Raw genomic sequence first — 25,002 nt, forward strand, 5'->3', positions numbered from 1 at the left:
ACATCCCACCCCCACCCACACCAGTGGAGTTCAGCATAGGTGGCAGACATTCCAAGAAGAGAGGAAAGCGCATAGACTTACAGTAGAGCAGATGACCCAGGATCAGATTCTCATCAGTGTCTCCTGATTTATTGTCATTATGTACCATTATAACGCTCATTACAGTAACATATATGTATTATATATCTTTTCCCCTGTCTCTGATCTCAAAGCTCTGATCTCTGTTCTGTAAGTGAATGCTGCATGCAAGGACGCAGGAAGGCATCTGTGCAACTGTGTTTGTCTTATTCCATGCAGACAGTATATGTGGTCGTGAAATCTACAGGGGATTGTTGTCAATACAGGAATACCCTCACTGACAGTAACGAGACTAGGGAACCCATGTGTGTAGGAGGATGAGCAGTAGGCTAAATCTCTTACTATACTGAGGTCACTTGTGATGAATTCATTGCACTATGACTATTTCTAGTCAATATATAATCTTCGGGATATGTAATTAGAAGATACATTATTAATTCTAAATTACAGGATGTTGAATCGGCATTAATAATAGCAAGTGTAGTAAGTCAGTTATCATTGAAGGGTGTTGCTGCTTTTTTCTTGCCTGTTTCGAGACCTGAATGAGAGTGAGAGGTCACGGCACAGTACATATCCCCCTGAGCTTCATAATCACGTTAGTCACTGACTGTTACACAGATTTACCGGTACAGGAGCCTTGAACAGAGGATGAAAGCAACCAATAGAAAAGAAATGGCACTGATAAACACCATAAATATCCACTAATCTGCAGCAGGTCACTGGACTTCATGCTGGGTTATCATACTGTCTCTCGATCACCATCATGTGTTCAGAGTAGAGGCATGTAACAGTTGTCCTCATTTAGCTGGGTACAGGAAAGATCTATGAGGTTGCATAATGTTGGCAAACTTATCAGCACAAGTTGATTCTGTCCCTTTCCACTGGAGTATTACAGATAAAAGAAATGCACAGAGTGCTTAGTGTTCTACACTTTTATTCAGACATGAAAGATTTACTCCAAGCATCGTACAGCTGTTTAGAGTCTTGGTTTTGACTGTAAATATATGCTGTAAATATAAGCCACATCCTGCAAAACCTAATAATTGATATGAGTTATGTCAGTGGATCTTAAATTTAATCTCTAAGGACCTTCTTCCTTAACAGGAATTTTTTAACCTGCTCTAACATGCACGAATCAGGACACTGAATCACCAAGATGGGCCAACCAGCACTGCCAAATGCCATCATTTAATGTACAATGTGACAAACTGTAAGGGACCAGCAGTGTGTATGCCACAGGAAGTATTCACTGACTAATGTAAGATTTACTCTGCTAAGAATGCATAACACATGCATTCTGGATAATTGGATTTTCCTACTGAATACACTGTTTTCTGCTCCATTTCTATTTTGGGAGTGGGGGTGTGTAGCAATACCACTATATCAGATACTCAGGTAGTGGCAAAGTTCTGTTTTCCCAAAGGATCCATAGCACAAAATATGGCGCAAAAAAAAAATAAAAAATTTCTATCACTATGTACCCTCTTAAACAGACACTATGACATGTCTAGGAAAACAGGCTCTGGGTAGTTAGAGTACAGTATACAAAAGATAGCAAAATGAAATAGATGAACTCATATTCTTCCTTATGGCCCACTGCAGGGATAGGCAATCTTGCCACAGTCTAGCAGGATTTAATACATCCATGTTCAACTGATCCTCAGCATTGGATCTGTGTGCCTCCTACATAAAAGCCTGCATAATGAGTAGCACTCCAGAAGGATTTTCACCTGGGCCTGTAGCGGAAAAAGTGTCTTGATCACATGGAGGATGAAGAAGCCGCTTAAAGAAACTTAAGGCACTACAAAAAAAACTAAAAATGCTCTAAAAAACAATAAAAAATGCAGTAAAAAGAACAAAGGAAGACCAGATTACTCCAACATCTTAACTGTCCTGAGTACTACTTGATGCCAAAAGGATGAACTTGTAATCGACAAATAAAGTAAAAAGGTTTACTTTACTGCTCCTCATTTAAAAATATGGGTATGGTTTAACTTATCTTAAAGTGGGTCTACCACAAATTTGAGGATAGTGTTTATGACCAATTAATAGGATCAGATTAGTTGTTTCCTTGAATTGAATGGATCAGAAAACTCTTGGTTCCTTGTCTAGACTGTAGCATCATCCTCTTGGTAAAGACAGTGTTTATGACCAATAAAGTGTGAGAAATTTGGTGTTCACAGGCTGGCATTTATAACATTAAGCCCCTTCTTTTCACAGAGGCCATGATTTGATAAAAGTTTGCACATTCAAAAATACATGCAAATTTGATAACACCAGCAAAAAAAACCAACAAAACAAAACAAAAAACAAAACTCTTCAAGCACGTAACAGGATTATAGAAAATAGGGTCTTTCAAAAGAGAAAAATAGCACATTTGTCTGTTTTGCCAGTTTCCCTGAATGAATGCAATTTGGCACATTCCCACCTGAGGGAGGAAGTCAGCGTCAATGCAAATAAATAGTACCTGCAAACCGATTTAGTGAGCCTGACAGAAGAGACTCTGAGAAAAGAGAATTGAGTAGATCATTATGATTCTGACTGATTGTGTTTAACTCGGAAGCTCTTAAATATTAGTGGATAAATTCTGTTTTCCCAAAGGATCCATAGCATAAAGATCATCGTAAGATGACAATAATTCTATCACTTTGAACAGTCTTAAACAGAGACACTCCGCTATTTCTAGGAAATCAGGCTGGAAAACAGGCAAAGTATACGTTATACAAAACAAGCCAAAATGAAACTGAGGAATTAATCTTCTTCCTTCTGATCATTCTGATTTATTGTGTTTAACCATGTAGCTCTTAAATATCCTTAAATTCTTCTGTTAAACTAGCAACACTAACTCAGCAATCTGAAATTTAGATTGTCATAGCAATAGTCATATCTAACAGTTTCAAGATTCAAAAATCAAACTTTGATGCCTGACATGATAATTCATTAATTTATCCACCACTCAGCACAAGCCACTGGTTTCCCTGAATTTGCTAGTGGCAGTCATACATGGCACACATAAAACTATCGCCCCGCTCACAGATGACACTGCATTTCTTCAACAAAATCAGTTCCACAGCATCAGTACGTTAGCCTACTATGCAAAACAGCAAAAGAGATAAATATTTATATTTCATTTTTTTCCTTCAATTTCAGTAATATATGCATTAGCCTCTAGTCTAGGCTATTTAATTAGGATATGTAGACAAGTGATGCTATTGTTTTTTTTATTACATTTTTCCTGTATGAAACTTCTGAGTTGATTGTGTTGAATCCATAGCACTTTTATTTTTGCAGCTCTGTGTAATATAAAACCGTGACATCATTATTGTTCTGAAGCCCCTACTCCCTGCTTAGAGTGGATGCACAAAGCTTCATAACCTCCCTCCTGGAACACACTACAGTGTGACATTTTTTCCTTTCAGGCTTTTAGAAAGGATCTAAGAAGTGGTTTTTAGACGGTTGATAAACAATCAGGCCTAGAGTAAGAGTAAGCAAGTTTAATAAAGACTGCCCCCTGTTGGTTGAAGGGGGCATAAAAGCAGTCTTCACAGGGTGGTCAGATCTGATGCAACTGCACTGTGTTAACAGTATCAGTTAAAAAAAAACACAAAACAGATCATTACATTTATTCACAAAAGTATCAAAAACACATCCATAAACACCCATCACTACTCTTACAAATAAAACAGCAAAGCTGAAAAACAAAGCAAAGCGTTGCTAAAGCTGTGAATAGGCATGTTTTTAAATATCAGCCGGTTCCATGCAGACAGGCTTCCATGTCCTTCAGCTCCTCTAGCTCCTCACAGTGAGGGTCACAGTGCAGGGACAGAAGACGGCGTGCCAAGGGAATCACTGACAGAGCAGACTGTCCATCTCCTCTGCAGGGTTCAAAGCAGCAATTCATGACAAAAAAACAAAACAGCCCCTTGCTATATGTTTAAAGAAGTATGATATTTAAACTTAAACTACAGAGGGTTAATTCATACTCAGAAGATCTTAAAGACACAGGCAAATAACAGCAAACTGGTTTGCACCATGCACAATAAAGCTTGGGCCGTAAGAAAAATTGCTTCTGAACAGTGTTGAAGTGCCTTACCCATTAAAATGCAACTGTGTCAATTTAAAGAGCTGCCGTCCCAGCTCCAAACTGTCCTCCCCGTACTGGGAACGAACAGCAGCAAGACTGCGTTTCAAATGCCATGCAGCTTGTCTCCAGTCCCCTGAATGCCAGACAAGCTCGGTCATGTGTGTTGCCTTCACAAACATTCATGCATACACACAATTCCTTGCAGCATGTTTTAAATCCAGTATTAAAAATTCGAGGTTCCTATGAGATGATGGAAAAACGTCAACGATTCGAGCTTATTTAAAAGGGGAAAGCCCGATCTGCAGAGTGCTCTCCTCACCTGAGGAGGCATATGCACGTGCAGTTGCATCAGCCAGCTCCCCTTGCAGGGGGTGAGTCTTCATTAAGAAGTGGTCTGCGTGACTGGTTGCTTCCTGTAACATCTGCAATGCCCCATCTAACGGGCAGAGCGAAACAATTTGTGCTTTCAAAATCTAATCCATTTCAAACTGCCAACTTATTTTTAGACATCAAGGCACATTTAAATGGATTTAAATGGATTTCTTTATTCCTTTGAAAGATTAGGTTAAACCTTCCCTACCACGCATTAGCTCCCTCACCTGCTCTCTGCTTCTCCATGAGTTCCAAAGCTTGGTCTAAGAGCTGCCGTAGGGCCTGAAGCTTTCTCTGCATTTCTGTATTTGTGGTTCGACGAGGACAGGATGACTGTGAGCATACATGCACATCTGTATCTGTACCCATCTGAAATTACAAGAAGGGCTCCAGATGATCTCTTTAAAGCTGCAGTAGATAACCTGTACAAAAATAACTGTTATATTGGCCAACACATTTTAATATGGGCATTATTATTAATATAAAGCATTTTTGTTGTAAGTGCATGAACAAATGGATGATCTCTGCTTACCAACAACAACAACAACAGCAACAAGTATTTCATTACATCAAACAAGGGGCACTCTGTGCTGGAATGTTACCTGAAGAGAGCTTCCACAGCTTTCACACCTGAGCTTGCTGAATGCTGATGGTAATGTACCAGTTCCATCAGCCAGCTCCAGAGCACAAGTGTCACAGTGGCACTGGAAGAAGTACTGCTCCAGCAGGAGGTGCTGTCGCTTCCTAACATCCATCCTGCTATAGTGAGGGCCTGAGGGAGGAGGACAAGATGACCTGGGTACATTCATAAAGGACAGAATAAATGGCATAAAAACACTCAAATATTTTGCTGCTCTTTGAAAATGCGATGCTATGACTTTCACCCATTCTTTATTTAGCCTAGTCTTTTTCAGTTCAGGTCTATGTCAGTAAAGGTAACTCGTATTTTTGTCATTGTGTTCTGCTAAGTTTAAATAACTGGTTTTCAGAAAGACTGAATTCACCAGTCCTTACCATAGCAGTGCAACAGCTCCTGTCCTGCCTCAACGTCTCTACACGTTCGTATGCTTACTGCAACACCTGGAGTAGAGGAACCCAGAGAACTTGGCTCGGCCGAACTGAGACCCAGATGGAAAGAGATGCTCGTGTTGGGGCAGCAGGAGTGGTTGAGCAGACTGAGAATGGGGAACAATGCAGTGGCGAGGCGGACCTCCCTGCTGGACTGCACTGCTAGACTGCTGTCCTCTGGGAGAAAAAGTGATCCACATGTCGTCTTAAGTTAGAATGATTATGTACAGTTTTCGAAGGCCCTCGGCGGGTCTTTATTTTTGTTTCATTCCATTGCCTGGCCAAGTAAAGGCCTGCAGACGCCTTTTTCAGGTTTGCTGGGAGTGGAAGAGAACAAAAGTGCGGACCTGCCTGAGAACCTCTGCTCTTATGTACCTTCAAGAACTAAACCTCTGAAACGAGACTTCATGCATTTTATGAATAAAGAAGAGTTACAGCTGACCTTTATCTCTGATTGCTGTCACAGCCTGAGCATTACATCGCAGTTGCATCATGTGTCTCAGAGCTACAGCTCCCAGCATGCTCTGGTCAGGCCACTCGTGTCTGTTTCCTCCTTCCTGTTCATTACATGACCATGTTTCTGGTCCCACGTCTTTCATACTCTGACAGAGCGTTGCCATGGTGAGAGCCAACAGGAAGCGTAAGCTGGGGGGGTGTTGAAGCACATGTGGTAATAAGCTATAGATGCCCAAGTACAATCTGCCATGATAGCAACTTGAATGCTCAGAACACTCGGAACATCTTGACACTGGAGAGACTCCTTTACTCTGCTCAGACAGTGAGCCCAGATAACTTTCTCCACAGGAGCCAGATTCACTGTTGCTTGCCTCACTGTTGTTATGACTCTCTCTTGCCCTTTGGACCTCCTTCAGCCCAGCCTTTAATGCCACTCGCAAGGCCAGATGTGCCAACACCCCCAGGGTAAGCAGCTGCGAGCCAGATGGGCACTCCCAGCGGTGGTACTGCCTCCATGCCTCCCTCCTGCATGTAGGTCCACAGTAGCAGGCATAGCTGCAGTCTTGACACGGCACAGGGCTCAATGTTTGAAGCAGGCAGTGATGGCAATGTATGTGTTGTGTTCCGAATACGTGGGCCTTCATGTGCTGTTCATCACTAGGTATAAGAACAAGGCTGAAAGCCTCGTCCTCAACCACTACTTCTCCGGCAGACTTATTCTCTGCTACCAGCAAGTGGCGACCTTTCTCAGGTGTGAAGTGTACAGACACGGCAGCTGACAGTTCGGTAATACTATTCTTCTTCTCATCAGTCTGTGGTGTATGCTGCTTCAGCGATGATGCGTTACACAGTTCATGCTTTTGAAGCTTATTCACACACTGTGTGTGCCTGTTTGTGAGTTTGCACTGCAGGCGACTAGGATAGCCTTCGTCCAAAGCCCTTTGGATGTCCTCCAGGCATTCCTAAATCACAGACACAGCAATGGATACCTTGCTCGGATACACAAACAACAACAAAAAATTAAAGCTATGGACCCCAAAAAATATAAATCACAAATGACTTAAAAGTGAAAAAGATTCTCACTTTGTAGAGGCCAAGGTGGAAGAGGGCAGCTGAGCGATTGGCATAGCATAAAGACAGCTGTTCTGTTTTATTTCCAGCATAACTCACACCCTGGAATACAATAAACAAGTAATAATATAAGATGCAAATAAACTTTTGTTTAACTAAGGGTTGGTTTAAAGGAATTCTATGCTATGGCTTACATAAGTTCAGCCCCAGATATTAGTCAAATTCGAATCATCAGTGACAATGATGTGGTGCATGGAAACAATTAAGATTATAGGTTTGGTTCCATTACTTTCAGATAGAACTGTCGCTTTCCTTACCTTAGAGTAATATAGTGCAGCAGACTTGTAGTCCTTCAGTTTAAAGCTACGGTTACCTTGCTCCCTACACCTAGTTGCAGATTCTGCACATTTATTCCCATCGTACCTCTCAGAAATTCGTAACAAAACTTCAACATCATCTTGCCTACAATGTAAATAAATATGTTAAAATAGTATAAGAGAACAAAATCTTTATCTTACTAGAAAAGACCATAATCAAGCAAAAATAACACATCAGCTAAATAAGGTGAAAATGTAATGCAGAATGTGAAGATGGAATAGACAAGACAGCTCAATACACAGGCCTATAATTTAGCCAGCTACTAACTTTACTTGTGACTGTCCGTAGCGGTATATCTCGTCTATGTCAGCCAAGAGAGAAAAGCTCTCTCTTTTCGCAGATCCTAGTCGAGTCCATTTTTCTTCAACATGTTTCATCCACTCTGGGCAGGGGAGATCCATTTAGCTGCACAGCAATATTTGCTAAATATTTCTGCTATTATTTTCCAGTCTGCATTTCCGGGAAGTAACGTAACTTTCGATGAAGTACTAAGCGCAACATTTCAAAATACAAGCAGAGCCAGTCTAACTTTATTACCGACTATTCAACATTTCGAATATGTTTTTCGATTTTTTTTGCAGTCTAGGTTACATTAGTTTCAAAAAATATTAAAATTCACAGAGGAGCTTTTACAATCCGGTTGATTGACGTTTCTTTCAGAGTTTTTAGTTTATGGAAAGATGCATTTATAATGGATCAGCATGTATTTACAAGTATTAAACAAAATTACAGCTCCCACAATTCAAAATATTAACTGAATATTATCTGAATTCGTTGCATATATAATTACATCTAAGTTATTTTCTCCCTTTAGGTTACTACTAGCATAGTCATTTCATTGTCTTTTTGCTCTTTTTTAACCGGATGTACTTAATAATGTTATTCAGTGTATATAGCTGCACACATTATTGTCTTCCTAACATATGCAGCTGCAAGACAATGATAATAGCTGCTTAAATATGGATCCACAAAAATATGAGCAGACAAATAAGATAATTGGCTACAGTCATCTACAGTGCATAAATAATCTCACATCAGTAAATTATGTTCACAATAATGAATGTGTTTTCCATCCAGAGAATTGAAGTTATTTGCATTATAATGACATCTCTGGGGTAAACTGTGGCATATATTTCCAAAGAAGGTTGAGCTATTGTATTTTAGGGCACCACATCTCTGTGTGGTAACTTCTCCAGTAACAACTAAGACAGCATTCTTTGTGGTCTCTATAGCTTTCAAAAGATGTAAGTATGCAAATACCAACATTCTGCTGTCCTAGTAGATATGTAGTTATGTGATTTTTAAAAAAGCTCTCATTCTATGTTTTATATATTCAAAACAATTTGTGGTATCTAGGGGTTATCAGGAGTGTGCTTAGTCTGATGTCTTCCCTGCACACCTGAACCGACTCTAAACAGTTTATAAGTAACTACTGAACTGGGTCAGGCGTGCTGGAACAGGGAACACTTGGAACTGTACAGAACAGTGGGACCAGTTGGGGCTGGTTTTCTGGACACATATCATGACATATCATGTAATTTTTCATTATATTATTTAGTCCAGTGATAAACTGTACCTGGAAATATGTCTCTACATGTGTGTAATTAATTGCCTATATGGCATTCAATGGGTAAAAATATTTCTGAACTTTCACAGCAAACTGGAGTGCCTCTGAGCAAGAACAGAACAAGTGGCTATGCAGAATCCCAAAAATGTATTTGAAAATAACACCCTTATTCATCTACCAGGCTTTTATATCATTGGTCTCAACTCTTTGCCTTATGCAAATGCATATGTCATTTTCTTAACTGTGCTTTATATCCTCACCACTGTGTTTAACTGTTTTGTTATTTGTGTCATTTGTATTGACCATCAGTTGCATTATCCTAAGTTCATTGCACTTGGGAACTTAGCAGTAGTTGACCTTCTCATCAGCACCTCTCTCATCCCCGCCATGATTAAAATCTGTATTTTCAAGGACACTTTTATAGAAATTAAATTGTGCTTAATGCAAATGTTTATATATATTGCCTTTATATCACTTGAATCACATTCCCTTGCTGTACTTGCCTTTGACAGGTTAATTGCAATATGTTTTCCCCTGAGACAGAATGTCATTAACACTACCACCACCATGATTTCTATTATAATTGCAACATATGTATTGAGCATTAGTGTCGCAATGGGATGTCTTGTAAGTTTGATTTACCTGTCTTTCTGTAATTCACTTCAGGTGAACAGCTATTTCTGTGACTATGCACCAATTTTCCGGCTAGCTTGTAATAATACTTCAGTGCAGTGGACCTACGCCACGGTCTTAGTCTTGGTTGAGCTTCTTGTGCCACTGAGCTTCATAGTTCTGACATATACATGCATCTTAATTGCTGTATTTCGAATGAAAAGTGTCCAGAGCAGGTTTAAGGCACTTGCCACATGCACAGAGCACCTTATGCTTGTGACTGTTTTTTATATTCCCATGCTGGTTATTTCTATTTTAGGATATTTCCGATTAGGGTTGAACCAAGATGTGAGAATAGCTGGTTTGTCGTTGTCTTCCTGCATCCCACCTTTTGCAAACCCCATTATCTACTCACTAAAAACCAAAAAACTCAGAAACAGGGTTTATTTTGTCTTTGAAAGGATTTGCGTCATTAAAAGATACCTTGTTTATCCACTTCACAAAAAGTGCAAGTGAAACTGAAAAGGGATGTTTTTAGGCCTGAAGTGGTAGACACTACAAGAATAATTATAATGACCTCCTGCAGTTATGATGCTTTTCACAATTATTTTGAAGAATATCTAGTCCTAAGGCAACTTCAACCCACTATTTCACTCTATCTCTGAGAGCAATGTTTACAAAATGTTTGATTCACTTTTCTTGTTTAAAATGGACCCAAATATTAAAATAAAAAACATATAAAAACATTTTTGGATATGTTGCCAAGAGACAACATTGACACAAAGGAAGGGAATAACACTGAGTGTTATATACTAAGCTTTTGATATAGCATTATTTTTTGTTGTTTTTGTTTATTTGGGATACTAATTTATTTAGACAATCAGTGATGGTGATGATTAAGTCGTACACATGGGTACAGACGATGGGGCTACGTTCCGATAAACCCATCCTAAGGCAAGTTTTATAATATGCTACTGTATATCATAGCCTAGTCGAGCCTGTCATGTCCTACCTTAAACTTGGTTAAAACACTTGCATTAACCGCTGGGCAAAAGCAATAACACAAAGCATGTTTTCTATAAAAAAAAAAAGTGTTGAATATCGATATTTGAGGCAGCAATACGAATAATTGGTAAGATTCAGGTAACCTCTATTAATGTGTCCTCCAAAGGTTTCTTCCTTAATCCTGCCCAGCGAGTTTTTCATTGCCATTAGTTATATGGACCCATATGTTTGTAAAGCTGCTTTGTGACAACATGTGTTGTAAAAAGTGCTATATAAATAAATTTGACTTTGAATTACTTCATATCACATATGGAATGTCATTTATTTCAATTTAAATACATAAAAAGGGAATTATGAAACAAATCATCTATGTGCAAATAAATAAGTCATTAATTTGGTTGGTAGTTATCCTTGCTGTTTGGGGAACAGTGATTGCCACTGCCCATAGAGTATGATTAAAAAATAAGGTAAAATGTCTAGAGTATTTTCAAACATTGTTAATATTATTCACTCCAAGAGTAGCTTTCTGCCCGTGGAAAGGTCCAGAAAGCTCAAAAGCTGAAACTGCCTGATTTATCATCTTCAGGCATACTGTATTCGCATGTCTTAGAAGAAGCATGCGTTTGCCTACATCCTCCCTGGTTGATAGCTGTGATATGACAGGTGAGAGCTAGCTATTTGGTGGTTGGTGATTGGCAAACTGACTGAAATATGGTGAAAAAGCAAGCAAAGCTTTAACCTTGACACATCAAAGGTTCACTAGTGAGTTTTAATACATTATAAGTAAATTGCCATACATAGAATGTAATCACATTTTTGCTCATACTGTGCCCTATTACCTACATATGAATTAAAACCCTAAAATAATCTAGAAGGGATATAAACTTGCCTATATAGGTCTCAGGTACCTGTGAGTCGTTGCTACTGCTTTCTCTTTGGTTGACATCTTTGGCACAGACATTTCAAGTTGTTCTCCAAAGCTGCCAAGTGAGCCATTAATTGGCTATTTTTAAAAAAGAAATGACACCGGTTGAACAACAAGGTGTCCGTCATAAAGCAAGAGATATAACAGGGGAGGCCAGCGCCCTGAGATGCCAGTAGTTACTGTTGCGCCCTCTGGAGGTGAGCTTATTAATGAAACGTTATTAATGTTATGACCCCAGTAAAGTGATTACCCACATTGCCCACCTTGAATAACAAGTCAGCTCTCATCAAAGGGTTGATTATAATCTGAGGCATTGTAACAAGTCCTATAAGCCTATGCCTTATTACATATTTTTAAATTTTCTTCATGTTAAATTTCATGAATCGATGTAATCGGGGGCCATGATATTTTAATACCATGTGTTCACTTATAGATAGTGGCATGGTCACAAAAATCAGCATAATCACACAGATTCCACCCGCTGATCATATCTGCACATGGAATGGTGTGGGAAACGTAGCAAAAAAAGAGGAACATAGTGGTAAAAAGAGCCAAGAGTTATAAAAGGGGTTTGCTTAAAGTCAACTGAGAGAGCAATATAATTATGTAAACATAATGGAAGACTTTGTAACTAATATAAGGAGGGTTGAATGTATGGGAAAGAGATAATTGATGCATGAGAAAGAAAACCTTTACACCTGTGCATTGTCTATACCTGCACTAGTGTGTTTATAGCTCTTAACATCTGTTTACCTCATCTAGTCATTCTGTCTTGTTACTTTTAGTCCCTTGATTTTGTTTGTATTTGTCATTAAAATGCTTGTGCACCAGCATTCTGGAGTCAGGACAGCACATGAGCTGCCTCATGCAGTGTAGCTCTCCCATGTCTGAATGTACCCTCAAATTTTATACTTTGGCACCTGCAAACAAAAGGAATGAGCATGCACTCATTTTTGCTTTGTGCCAAGATCTTCATAATGAGATCAAGACCTTGCTTACATATCATTGACTCACCACGTCATTGCACACTGGGCCAGAATCTGTGGTTCTTCTGAATCTCCAAGGAGACTGTAGTTTGGTCAACAAGGTGCCAAGAGTGCTAGCTCCAGCTCCAGTGCACGGCCACTTCCAGTGAGAGCCGGGGAGCAGGGTGACGAAGCTATCAGTTCAGAGTACCAAGGGCTTGCAGAAACGCAGAAGCACAGTAAGTAGTAGGCAACCGAACGTCCACCTCACTCACCACCACTGCTCTACTACTACCTGATGTAGCTTGCCTGGGTTCTCATATCTACTCACTATCACTCAACCAAACTGCATCCATGGAAGTATACATCAGCGAGATTATTGGGAAAGAGTTTATTTAATTCCTTGTTTCTTTTTTCTTTTTCTTTAAAATAAGATGGTGGCCTGCAGCCATGCATAGATTACTGTGGTCTCGGTGAGGTGACAGCTAAATACTGGAATTCCCTTCCATTCTGGTCCAACGTGTAGAAGCATCTATAGTACCTCACTCCTGCCCTGTTTCTCTGGGAAAGGGAAATCTTAGAAAAGATTAAGAAAAGGGAAATCTCCTATCCAGATCTTATAGGCCACAAATTGGAATTGCAGGGAAAGGACAGAGACCTGTCACACATGACTCCTCTGCAAAGGATTCTGGGTAGGTTTCCGCAGGCCTCTGTGTAAGACATATCATCTCTCCACCAGGCACAGGAGGGCACAGAAAAACAACCTTATGCAAGATGAGGTAATTTTTAAAAAAAGAGAAGTCTTCTCTTAGAATGTAATGGTACCAAGCTCCAACTGGTATAAGTATTGAATATAATTTCCCATATATTGACTAATATATGGTTTGGATTTAATGGTGGAGATTTCAAGCACTAATATTTAAAAGAATGTGGGGTTATTACATAATCACTCCTGACAACTGTACAAAAATTTGGGTTCTTTTTGTGATTGTCCGACATTCTCCGGAGGGTGCCTCAAGTGCATGTTATCTTTAACTTGCAATAAAGGACGAGACCAGCTATTCTCTTCAACTAATTCTGAAGTCTGCATCTTTAATTTTGAATCTTTAAAACTAGCTAATTGGGGATTTAGGAACAACAATGCCTTCAAAGTTAAACTTGCATTGTGGACATTACAATTAAAGTGTCATCTCGCTGAGTGGCACCATGACCAGCTGTACCTTAATGAAGTAAGTAAAGAGTTTGATTTTATGTTATTGGAGGGTATGGGGACATACACAGCTTTGTTATTTTAAGTAGCCTGGCATTTATGCCGATACGTATTTGATTTGTTCAGATTTCAAAAGGTGAACTTATACCTGAAAAGGTTGGTGACAACTGCTCTAGGTGGACTGCTCCAGTAACACCTCTAGGTGAACTCTCACTGGTCCCAGTTCTTGGTGGACCTTCCTGTCTTAGGTCCAAATCACCGAGCAAGGAAAATTCAGCGGAAAGAACTTACTTAAGAGGCATTATAAAACGGCAGGGGAAGACAAAGAGGCCAGCCTAGCAGATCTTTGGGCAATCCTCATAAAGGAGATCCTGAACCTGTGATGTCTGCACCAGTACACTGGGAGATCCTGGAGAAAATCCATCAGGCACAGCAAGAAGAAACGGTTGCACCCAAATGTTCGGCCGATTGCAAATACTCATCTGTGCAATTCACTGGTTCAATTGGTGCAGACAGCAGTAACTCTGGCATACAGGAGAGTACAAAGTATGATTCAATCAGTAAGAAATCAGTTTCGGTGGCCTTTTCTGTCATGACCAAGAGCAGTATGTGAAATTGAATGCTGTCAGTCAGCAGACTGTCAGCAATTTTAGATTAAAGTCAGCCTGAACTGGGAGGTTCCTCATTCCATCTGCCAAAATGGAATTGCTACCTTGCCTGGGCCAAGTGTGGACAGAATTCCCTCATCCAGGCCCTTACTGGCTTGGTGAAATTTCAATATGTGACCAGCTATCAAGTTACCCTCCTTTGCTGGTCCAGCTGTGGATGACTGGCTTCATCACAGTGAACAGATATAGGATGCAACTCACATGTGCCTCCAAAAGTCTGTACTGGCAGAAAAAAAGTAAACAGGCCACAGATGCAGACTGGCTTCTGATGCAGATGCAGATTCAACCAGGGCAGTCGGCCTGACTTTCCACCTGTTACGTATGCCTCTGATTGCCGATGCTAATGACCCTGTTTTTAAGGTCTTTTCCATGTTATTTGTCTCGTCCAGCCTTCAAATAGTACATAAAGTTCCTTCTAAAGTTGCCCTCCTTCCATGCATGGATCCATTTCTATTGTATTGCACCCATGTTTTATGCTTCATGCCCAGAGGAGCCCTCTTAGGTGCATGTAAGTGATATCCTTGATTTCTCCAAGGTAATGGCTTTAGGAAGTGCCCATAGTGGTTGGCGTTTGGGGTTGGTGAGTTCTGTGCAACATAGTGTCTGGCTGCAAGAGGGTAGCATCCCCAGAATTCTGAACTCTTCTCCCATTTGTGTTGTCAACCTGTTTCAGCTGTTACTTGTCTTAGATGACTGTGTATTTAAGTCCATGTGTGACTGTAGCCAGCTGTCACATTGAAGGAAACCTACCAAAATTAAGTATAGCTGACTTTTCACTGAAAATGCAGTCCCAATACACCCAACCACCCAGCTCCTGTATTACCAGGGTAGGAGAACACAGATGTTTACACAGACGTGAAGATACCTTGCAAGTCTTGACTCGACACTTCAAGTCAAATTAAAAGCAAAACTTTTTCTTTAAAATGAATATCAGTTGTGCAGGATACTTATCACATGGCTTAACAGAGAAATAGATCTGATTCCATGCATGGATCCAAATGACATTCAGTAAATGTTAAATGTGAAACTAATGATCACTTTAGCTCTGGTAGGTCTAGGTTTAGAGACAGGTGCACATAGCTAAACTGACATTTTCTTTTAACAGGCTTGTAACTTGCAGTAAGCCATATCACTGATTCTTACAGTTTGGTGCCTAAAATGTGTGAAGCATTGTAACCTGAATCTAATCATATTAAAATCCATATATAATGGAGGGTCTGCTATAGATGTAGTCTATATCTTTGGGATTGTCTGTGAAGCTATGATCACCAAAAAATGTCATTCAGACAAAGTAATTAGTCATAAAGTCAGACCCTTATGTTAAGTGGAAATACATTTTTAATAAGTTCAAATCTTAGAGGACGGGAAAATGAACCACATTATTTCAATTATTAAATATGAACACCATAAGAGAACATTTAATTAGCCTTATGCACTTCACTCAGTGCCAGACTGAGCCAGATCATTTAGTTCTGGACTGAGGCAGATCACTCAGAAAAAATCACTCAGAAAAAATTCTTCCTACTTAATTTTGTGACCCAGCATATCACAAAATGTATGTGTGCTAGGTGAATTTTAATAATTACACATTGAGATGAGATGAGAGTGTGCAGTAGCAACTGTAGCCTATATGACCCCGGATTGACTTGATTAATGACTATAAAAGGACCGATGTATCAAGGACTAAGCTTTTTGGAGGGTGGGTATAAGCACATGTTCTGGGAAAATAAAGAACCACTCTGACCTGGATAGAACATAGGTCTGCCTATGGTACCAGTCAGCTTGCGATTTCTGGCAGCAGATGGCTTCAGATGCTCATGAGCCAGCTCCCAGGTCTGTTCGCTGCGTCTCATCCAGTTGTTGGCAGCAGACACACCAGATGACTAGGGGAAGAGAAGAGTTCAGTAGCTTAGCAAGCACGGGAATGGGGTCATGTTAACAGAATGGTCCGTGGGCATATTACGTCCAGGGAAGTAAGAAGCTCCAGTCCTGCTGGTGCTGCAGTAGGAACGCAGGAACCTCCTGACATCTTGGATCAGCTGTTCCTCCTGACTGTTGGACTGAAGTTGGTAACCTGATGAGGGACTTATGGAGATGTTGAGCAACTTAAAGAAAGCTTGCCAGACACGAGAGGGCCTTTGTCTGATACTGTATCCTCTGAGAGACCAAATACACCAAATACTTTGGTAAATGTACCCTCACGTGTCTCCAGAGCCATAGCTTTGTCATGGGTACCACGTGGCAAGCTTTAGAGAACCTGTCTATGATCACCAACATTACTGTAAACCACTAAGAATGGGGTAGATCTGTGATAAAATTCACACAGTGGTGTGCGACCAGGGCTTTTTGGCTATGGGCAGCAGTTTTAACAGTCTCATGAGCAACTGATCAGGGACCTTGCTTTGACCACAGACTTGGCAGGTTGTCACATACTCTCTAATGTCTCTGTTAATGATGGCCAGTGATGGACACTGTGATACCACAGTGTGGTTCCACTGTATGATTCATTGCAGGTGATTTTTCATCATGTAGCACCATATCCTGTATTTATGTTCTTTTATGCTCTTTTCCTGCCTCAATATCCTTCTCATCCAATCACCGATTTGTGACATCATCAGCCAGCACATACGCCATTGCCTCTCTCGAGGACGCAATTCAAACCAAACTAACACCTGCATCTTACTGATAAAGAGCCAACACAACAAATACAAAACTTCTGTGCTACTTACATACTAAACTAAAATTAATGGGCATTAAATATGTACTAATATATTGAGTTGATACATAATATTTGCGTCTCATATATAAGCTAGCCAGTGATCATACCTGGCCAACTAGTAGCTGGCCAACTAACTAGATAGGAAGCTAGGTTAGCTAATGTTAGTTAGCATAGCTATGTTTACCAAACAGCCTAGATTAATGAACTTATTTCTAGGGTTTTTTTGTTTTTTGTTTTTTTTTGTGTGTGTTAAAGTGTCTTATTCAGGCAATTTTGCTCGTTTCAAACATTTCTTGAATGCATAAATTTATCTGCATGATTTCTTGAGAGAAGTACAATTTCTGCCCAATAAGACACTTTCTGTAGGTAGATTTACTTAAAACAACTAAAATCAGTCTAGAAATAAGTAATAATTATCTTAAATGAGGAGAACATACACAATTATAAATATTTCAGTTAGTGCTAATATCTGAGTGGCTAAATTGGGAGCTAGAAAGGATGCAAAAATAAATTAGGGTTTAATCATAAACTGGTGTTGGGGAGGATAATAAAAGATGCAATAAAATTGCAGGATGTAAAAGAAGAACAGTAGAGTGTGCGTATTTTCAGAGCCAAATGTGACCTACAGATGGCGACAGAGTGCCAGGCTGTAAAAACATATTCCACAGTGGCGTTCTGGAGTTATACCCACATGTATATTGTACACATCTGAACAAATGTGCAGCTGCAGAGAGGGTTCTCATGTTTGAAAACAAAACGAGCCTGAACAGCTTTTCAAAAGCCTTCAAATGAAGTGCTTAAGTAAGCACAAGTGATAAAGAAGTAGCTTAATTCTGTCACATCATATATACTGTGCACATCAGCTTTTGTTATCCTGCTAGCAAAAAGTTATGGATCTAAGAGAGTGTGTTTTCCAAATTGTGCCATAGAAAGGGAATATTGGCTTTTTTTTTTTTTTTAAAGTCAAGTACAGTCATAGATTTGTCCCGGTTTTGGTGTCAGCGACAGAAGAAACAAGAAAGCGATATCACTGCCCTATTGTACAAACCCTTAGAACAAACTATAATAACATATGCAGCAGCAAAGCTTACATGTTAGTACAAATTATTAATTACATTTATATAGCACCTTTCTCAAATTCAAGGATGCTTTACAGCAGATATCAGCTTTTACAATCACTCACACACACCAGTGAGAAGCGGCACCAAATTTGCACACAGCATTCTCTCAGTTGGGAATTACAGCCCCCCTGGGGGACTGCACAGGAGCACCAACCATCACTGGAAAGGAAACCCTGAGGAAACCCACGCGACACAGGGAGAACATGGAAACTCCACCCAGACAGGGACTCAAACTCAAGACCTTGGCGTTAACCACCAAGCAACCTTGCTGCACATGGCTCATAACTTCTTTAAATTAGAGTGAGTTCATGGGAATCCAGAAAATGAAAACAAGAAAACAAAAAACATCATAACATAACACGTGTATACACATATATTATCCAAACGTTGTCCTACATCTAAATGATTTTTGTAATTTGACCAACATCCTATTTCAAACTAAAAAAGAATAGAAAAATAATTAAATATGAACACGCTTACCAACCCCTTGATGTCCAGGAACAAGGGAAAGAACAGCTTTTAATATCATGTATGACATCTCACTGACCAACAATTCCATTCTGAATTCCAAAAGCACTTATTCAGGGGAAAATATGCTCACACCACACAAAACCTTTTAAATGTTTGTGGTATGCATCATATTGGTAACATCTACTTTACTACTGAAGTAAACACTACACATAATCTTAAAATGGCAATTGTGTTATGTTGCTGTTCTCAAACACCCCATTATAAAATCCTGCTCCAGTATGATCCAGTAGATGGCAATATAGACACAACTGTGAATGACTTGGCATTTTTGGAAACTCATACACACACAGTGATGTACTGAATATGTACTGAATATGAATAAAAAGACAATTGTTATTTTTATTTTCTCAGAGGCCCTGTTATTTCTGTGTCACCATTTTTGTATGGTCTCAGTACACCCAAAACTAATTTCCAGGAAAGTGTGGTTCTTTTTATACAGGATCAATTGTATATTAAAGCAGATTTATTATGCAGTAATATAATATAATAGTAGGGCCTACATATTACATGAGTAAAGGTGCATTATCTGTACATGTTGACCTTGCACTTTGAATTGCCATTGTTTATGAAAAGTATTCTGCAAATAATCTTGCATTGCCATTTTATTATTATAGTATTTTCCATTTTTATCTGAGAACAGTTTTACTGTTGGAAATACTGGCATTGAAATTTCCATAGTGTGTTTGCTGTTTCTGCTATGTTTAGGACTAAAACCTAGGACTTATATAGGCTACTATGTGTTGTTGTTCCATATAGCCATTAATTGCTTACATGAACTTATTCAATATTGAATATTTCTTAGAAGTTACAAAATGTTTCTTGATTGTTGTTATTTAATATATGACCTGTTTTGAACTTACAACAATGCATTCTGTTAAAAGGTAAAAGGCACAGGTTGAGGTTTTTCTGTGTATGCTAAGGCAGCCCAACACAAAATATTTTTAAAGTCTGCTATGTCAAGTCACTTCTCCTCAAAGGGGGCAACTTTGTGCCAGGTGCCTAGAAAATCAGAACAGATTTCCCATTTGAAACACCATAAAATGGTACATCACTTCATACAAGCACTTTATACATTGGATTAAATTCATAGCAGGGCAATATAATGTGTATATTACGCATGGATTGTTCATGTCCTAACCTTTATCTCCAGAATGTACTTAGATCTCTTGTTGCAGTTACAGTATGTACAAATTTATTTGATGTGGAAACTGTATTTGTTCTGCTGCGGAATCTTTTAAGATGAAAAGTTTAAAGGATTGCCTTCTGCAGTATATAACCCTTTTCTTTTTGCAGACAGTGATGACACACATATAGAGATGATGAGTTCAAACAAACACTGAGTCAAACTTAGTTTGGGACATTAGTAGCAGCTTGACCCGCGGTCCTTAAAGAATCATGGAAGACAAGCATCAAGACTCGTCTCCATCTGGTTACCCAGCTGGTGGAATAAACACTGAACTGGCTGTCCCACTGGCTGACTTCAAATGCACACACACACACACACACACACACACACACACTCACACACACTCACACACACACACACACACACACACATATATATTTTATATATATATAAAATGTCAAGTGCTTTGGAAACAAAGACTGGAAGTCTCTGACGGAACCCTGGAAGGATCTAAAGATCACAGATGGTGCCTTGATTCAGAAGAAATACATGTGAAGTGAGAAATATATGTGGCACATAAATGAGGGTGTGGAGTCTGTTAAACAGAGGTTAGCAACAATAGCTGCCAGAATGCAGAGATAAATGAAAGGAAGAGTGACCAGAAGAATAATGACCTTCTTCACCAAAGAACCATCCAGAGTATAATCTCAGTTACAGTGCAATAGAAACCTGACTGCGGAGCCATTAAGAACAGAACAGTACAAGAAAGACTCCAATACACCAGTGCTCAGTGGTTAAGAGGTCTAAAAGTAGAGCACCAGTCATCATCACAACAGCAGATGTCCTATAGTGGTTTACAGACAAGAGGAACTGGGAAACACCTGAGCCTGACATGATCCATGCCTTCTGCTAAAAAGCATTTATATTACATTTGGCTGACATGCTTATCCAGAGCAACTTACCATTTCAATCATGTTACAGCAGTAGGTGTTACAATGATAGGTGTTACAGAGCTAGGCCAATGAAATGTTACGAGTTTTGCCCAAGGGCTCTTATTGGTATTGTGGTATTGTCCTGGATGTAGGATTGAACCCCAGTCTGCCATGGAGCAGGCATTGATGTTACCCACTACTGGTCAAAAATGAAAGAGCACTGTCCAAATAGTAACCTGCCAGTCTACAAAATAGCAGCTCCTGTCAGCAATACTGGTCACCAAGCATATTGAGCATATGTACAAATGCATAAACACTGCACAGAAGGGGATGAAGACAACATCAAAGGCTCAGAGCAGCAGCTACTGACAGAAAGTAATTAATTCCATGATCATACAGACCAATATGAGCACTACAAAAAAAGCATGCAGCTCTGCCACACAGATAATTGAATGTCTAGCCCTGCACAAAGTCCATCAGATCATTAGGGCTGCCACCTAGCTCTAACTGGAATCCTGGAGGGCAATGCTAAAATCTTAAGGAGCAGGTGACCACAAAATATCAAAGCACTTTCCTAACAGCTGTTCTGCATAGGCTTGAATCCCCAAATCCAGAGCAGCAATAAGAGTGGATATGGACACTTATTCATCAATTGAGCCACATGTGCCACTTCCTATCAAGTTTAGGCCAAGATGAAGAGATTCCTGGGGATTCCTGGGGATTCTCTAATTATACAGAGTTCCCAGAGAAACAGGACAGATGATAAGGGACCTCTGTCCAAAACGTCAAAACTTCCTGTTTCTCTGAAAACTCTGTGTACTTCACTACAATTTTGAATATCTCTACACTCTTATCCAGAGCAGCTTACAAAAATGCTTTGTCAATTACTCATAGAAAGTGTCATAGCCAGTACAGTAGGTTAGAGTTCAAGATACCATTGAACTAGAATACTGTTGAAATACAGAGATCAATGCTGATGTCTAGAACTGCAAAATACATAAGCTCTATCCCAGACAACAATAAGTGCAATAAACAATACTCTACAATAATTACTAGAGTCTCAGTTACTCAACACAGGTGCAGGATCAGTGGTCATTTAAATATTACACAAATAGATGTGTATTCAGTCTGTGTTTAAAGACTGCAAAGGACTCCGCTGTCTGGACAGTCAGTGGAGATTTGTTCCACCATCTGGGAGCCAGGACAGAGAATAGTCTCGATGCTTGTCTTCCATGAGACTTGAAGCATGGTGTTTCAAGCCGAGCCATACTTGAAGTTTGAAGTACTTGAGGTATGGCTCGGACTTTGGCCATTGACCTCATGTGTGGAGAGTTTGGTCCATTTTTGACTTTGCAGGTGAACCTCAAGGTTTTAAATCTGATGCGGGCAGCTGCTGGAAGCCAGTGAAGGGAACGCAACAATGAAGTGACGTGTGAACTTTGGAAGATTGACGACCAGTCTTGCTGCTGCATTCTGGACAAGTTGTAGAGGTCTGATGGCACTTAGAGGAAGACCAGCAAGTAGTGAGTTGCAGTACCTGGGCAGATTCCTGCAAGAGAAAGGGCCAAATCCTTCGTATATTACAAAGGAGAAATCTGCAAGACCAGCTCAGATTAGAGACATGAGTTGAGAACGACAACTGGTTGTCCAAAGTTATGCCCAGGATACGGACAGCTTCATATGGTGATACCAGGGAGTTCTCGAAGGAAACTGAGGTCATGGTAAGTACTGGGAGTTCCTGGGATGTACAGAAGCTTGGTTTTACTGGGGTTGAGTTTCAAGTGGTGGGCTGCCATCCATGACAAAATGTCAGTCGAGCATGCTGAGATACGTCTGGAAACCTGTCAGAGGGTGGGAAAGAAATAATTAATTGGGTGTCATCAGCATAACAGTGGTAGGATAAGCCACAAGAAGATATAATAGCACCAAGAGAACATGTATACAAAGAAAAGAAAAGAGGGCCTAATACTGAGCGCTGGAGAACACCAGTGGCGAGTGTACAGCAATTGGATGTGGATCATGTTATCTGATTGGACCGTCCCTCCAGATAGGACTGAAACCATTTCCATGCAGAGCCATCCAAGAAAACTGTTCCAAACTATTCATCATTAACTACAAAACTAATTTAGTAAATATAAAATAAGACACAAGCGCACACATTTTCCTCCATTTTAATTTTTATTATGTTGAAGGGGTGACTCTGTTCTGCCCATTTTATAAATAGACAGCTGTCCATTGGTGGATTGGTGTAGCTCTGTTCTGTCATATTTGATATGTAATGTATCTAATTATTATCTCATTATCTCTTAGTCTTATACCCTTTACTTTCAGACTTATTTACATCTTGAAGCATATGCACAATTTTATGGTGGCTGTGTGGCTTCCATATTGAGGTTGTGGTGGTTGGGATTTGCTTAGGACCTTTTTGTGATTTTATGGTTTATTTCTGCTCAATTTCTGCTATATCATTATTTCTAAATCTGAAACGTTGGTCAACATCCTGAAACCTTTACATAAAACTGTTGACATGTTTTATTAACTGAATGTAAGCTGAAGTAGAGCTAAGGTTTCCAGATAGAGCTAAGGTTTAACCATCCTGAAACCACAGACATCTTTTAGGAAACTTGACATCACATTTGCAGTAATGGTATTCACCCCTCCAATGATCCTAATACCTTAAACAACCCTTGCTTTCTCTCTCAGTCTGCTCGCACTGTCTCATATTACACTTTAGATTGTGTTTTTAACCTTTGCCCTATGGAAAAATTCAGTGTAATGATCTTAATGTAAGGAGTAATTGGAAAGTTGGTGTTGTACAAGTGTGAGTTTAAATCTCGGACTGAAAGCAATTGGAAAAAGTGTCACAGAGACCACAAACACACACACACACACACACACACACACACACACACACACACACACACACACACACACACCTTATATTTATTGTAATGAAGGTGCAAAAAGATAAAACATTATTTTTTAAAACAAGTAAAGAAGACAGTAATAGTAATGGAATTTAGTAGACTCCTATATTAGAAATAGAACATCAGTGAGGGAAACTAATAGGGTAGCATTTCTATGGTGTTAAGTCACCCCCTCACCCCCCGTAATAAATGACATGTAATTGTCTAGTGGCTGATCATGCAAGAAAAAATGAATATGGCATTGTAGTATGAGTGAATTGAGCGATACCTGACTGGACTGCATGAATAAGTCTAGATCTTTGCACCCAGCTGGTATTTTTAATCATGTCCAGGTAATATAGAGTCTTGGTTAGTTCTGCTCATGCCAAGATTAGACGTTCTTTCTTCCTGTGTCTCTGATACACGCACCACACAAGAGCACTATGGTACTATGGCTCTGCCTCTTATGACTACATGTCTCATGAGAGATGCTGTATAGAGGAACAGATCCCAAGTCTATAGACTATGAAGTGCTAATCCCTGTTTCATCTATATGGCCCATTTGTCTTTTCCTGGAGTGGACAATCTGATTTGCTCTACTGAACCATTTGACCTTATGAATTGTAAAGGCAATATGCCCTTTCCTTTTCACCTTGACCAGTATTAATTAGTTTAATTAAAGTCACCTTTCTAAAATTTACATAAGGCTAGTTTTTATTGTTAATAATAGCAATCTTTGAAGATTACACACTTCCGATCCATGCGGATTGGTTTCAGATCCATGCGGTTGTAGTGTATATATGGTTGTAGTGTATATATAGTATTTTACTATGGTTAAATAGCACCTATGTTCAGAAAACACTACATCAGTGAAAAGGCAAAACCGTATCAACAAAACATAATGTTGACAGGCATAATTACTATTAGAATTGAAGATGATTAATGATGATGATTAATCTGACCATCCAATTTGTGGATACTTTGTTGTTTTATTTGCTGAAGGTTTTTTGCATCTGGCCATGATACCTGATTATGTTGTGTATGATTGTCTGTACATGTATTCGAAGTATTTTGTGTAAAACATGAAGACCAGTGGGGTTTATTTGCTTCACGTAAAATAAGGCCTTGTGTACTGAGGATTTAATCTCATAGTCATTTGACTTTAGCCAGTAAGGTAGTATGTTTAGGAAAGCTAAACAAAAATTATT

At 39.4% G+C, this 25,002-nt stretch overlaps 2 protein-coding genes across 4 annotated transcripts; one reads left to right on the plus strand and one right to left on the minus strand.

Annotated features, from left to right (window-relative positions):
• Nucleotides 1–995: 995 nt before the first annotated feature.
• On the minus strand, nucleotides 996–7,963 carry smyd4 (SET and MYND domain containing 4). Of its 3 annotated transcripts, none has more exons than XM_027006507.2 (10): nucleotides 7,775–7,963; nucleotides 7,447–7,591; nucleotides 7,142–7,231; nucleotides 6,045–7,020; nucleotides 5,549–5,779; nucleotides 5,137–5,306; nucleotides 4,762–4,903; nucleotides 4,482–4,598; nucleotides 4,172–4,295; nucleotides 996–1,814 (listed from the first exon to the last, which is right to left on the minus strand). In XM_027006507.2, exons 1-10 carry the CDS (start codon nucleotides 7,906–7,908, stop codon nucleotides 1,805–1,807), a joined length of 2,139 nt encoding a protein of 712 aa, XP_026862308.2. In that variant the 5' UTR covers nucleotides 7,909–7,963; the 3' UTR covers nucleotides 996–1,804. The 3 variants fall into 3 exon arrangements, with proteins under 3 accessions (XP_026862308.2, XP_026862309.2, XP_026862307.2); XM_027006506.2 differs by lacking the exon at nucleotides 996–1,814 and adding an exon at nucleotides 3,558–3,953; XM_027006508.2 differs by lacking the exon at nucleotides 4,172–4,295.
• Nucleotides 7,964–9,203: 1,240 nt separating this feature from the next.
• On the plus strand, nucleotides 9,204–10,202 carry LOC113575124 (olfactory receptor 52K2-like). The gene has a single exon (XM_027006451.2). The coding sequence runs from the start codon at nucleotides 9,204–9,206 to the stop codon at nucleotides 10,200–10,202; it is 999 nt and encodes a 332-aa protein (XP_026862252.2).
• The last annotated feature ends 14,800 nt before the right edge of the window (nucleotides 10,203–25,002 follow it).

The sequence above is a fragment of the Electrophorus electricus genome, chromosome 17 (assembly GCF_013358815.1).
Source record: "Electrophorus electricus isolate fEleEle1 chromosome 17, fEleEle1.pri, whole genome shotgun sequence".
NCBI lineage: Eukaryota > Metazoa > Chordata > Actinopteri > Gymnotiformes > Gymnotidae > Electrophorus > Electrophorus electricus.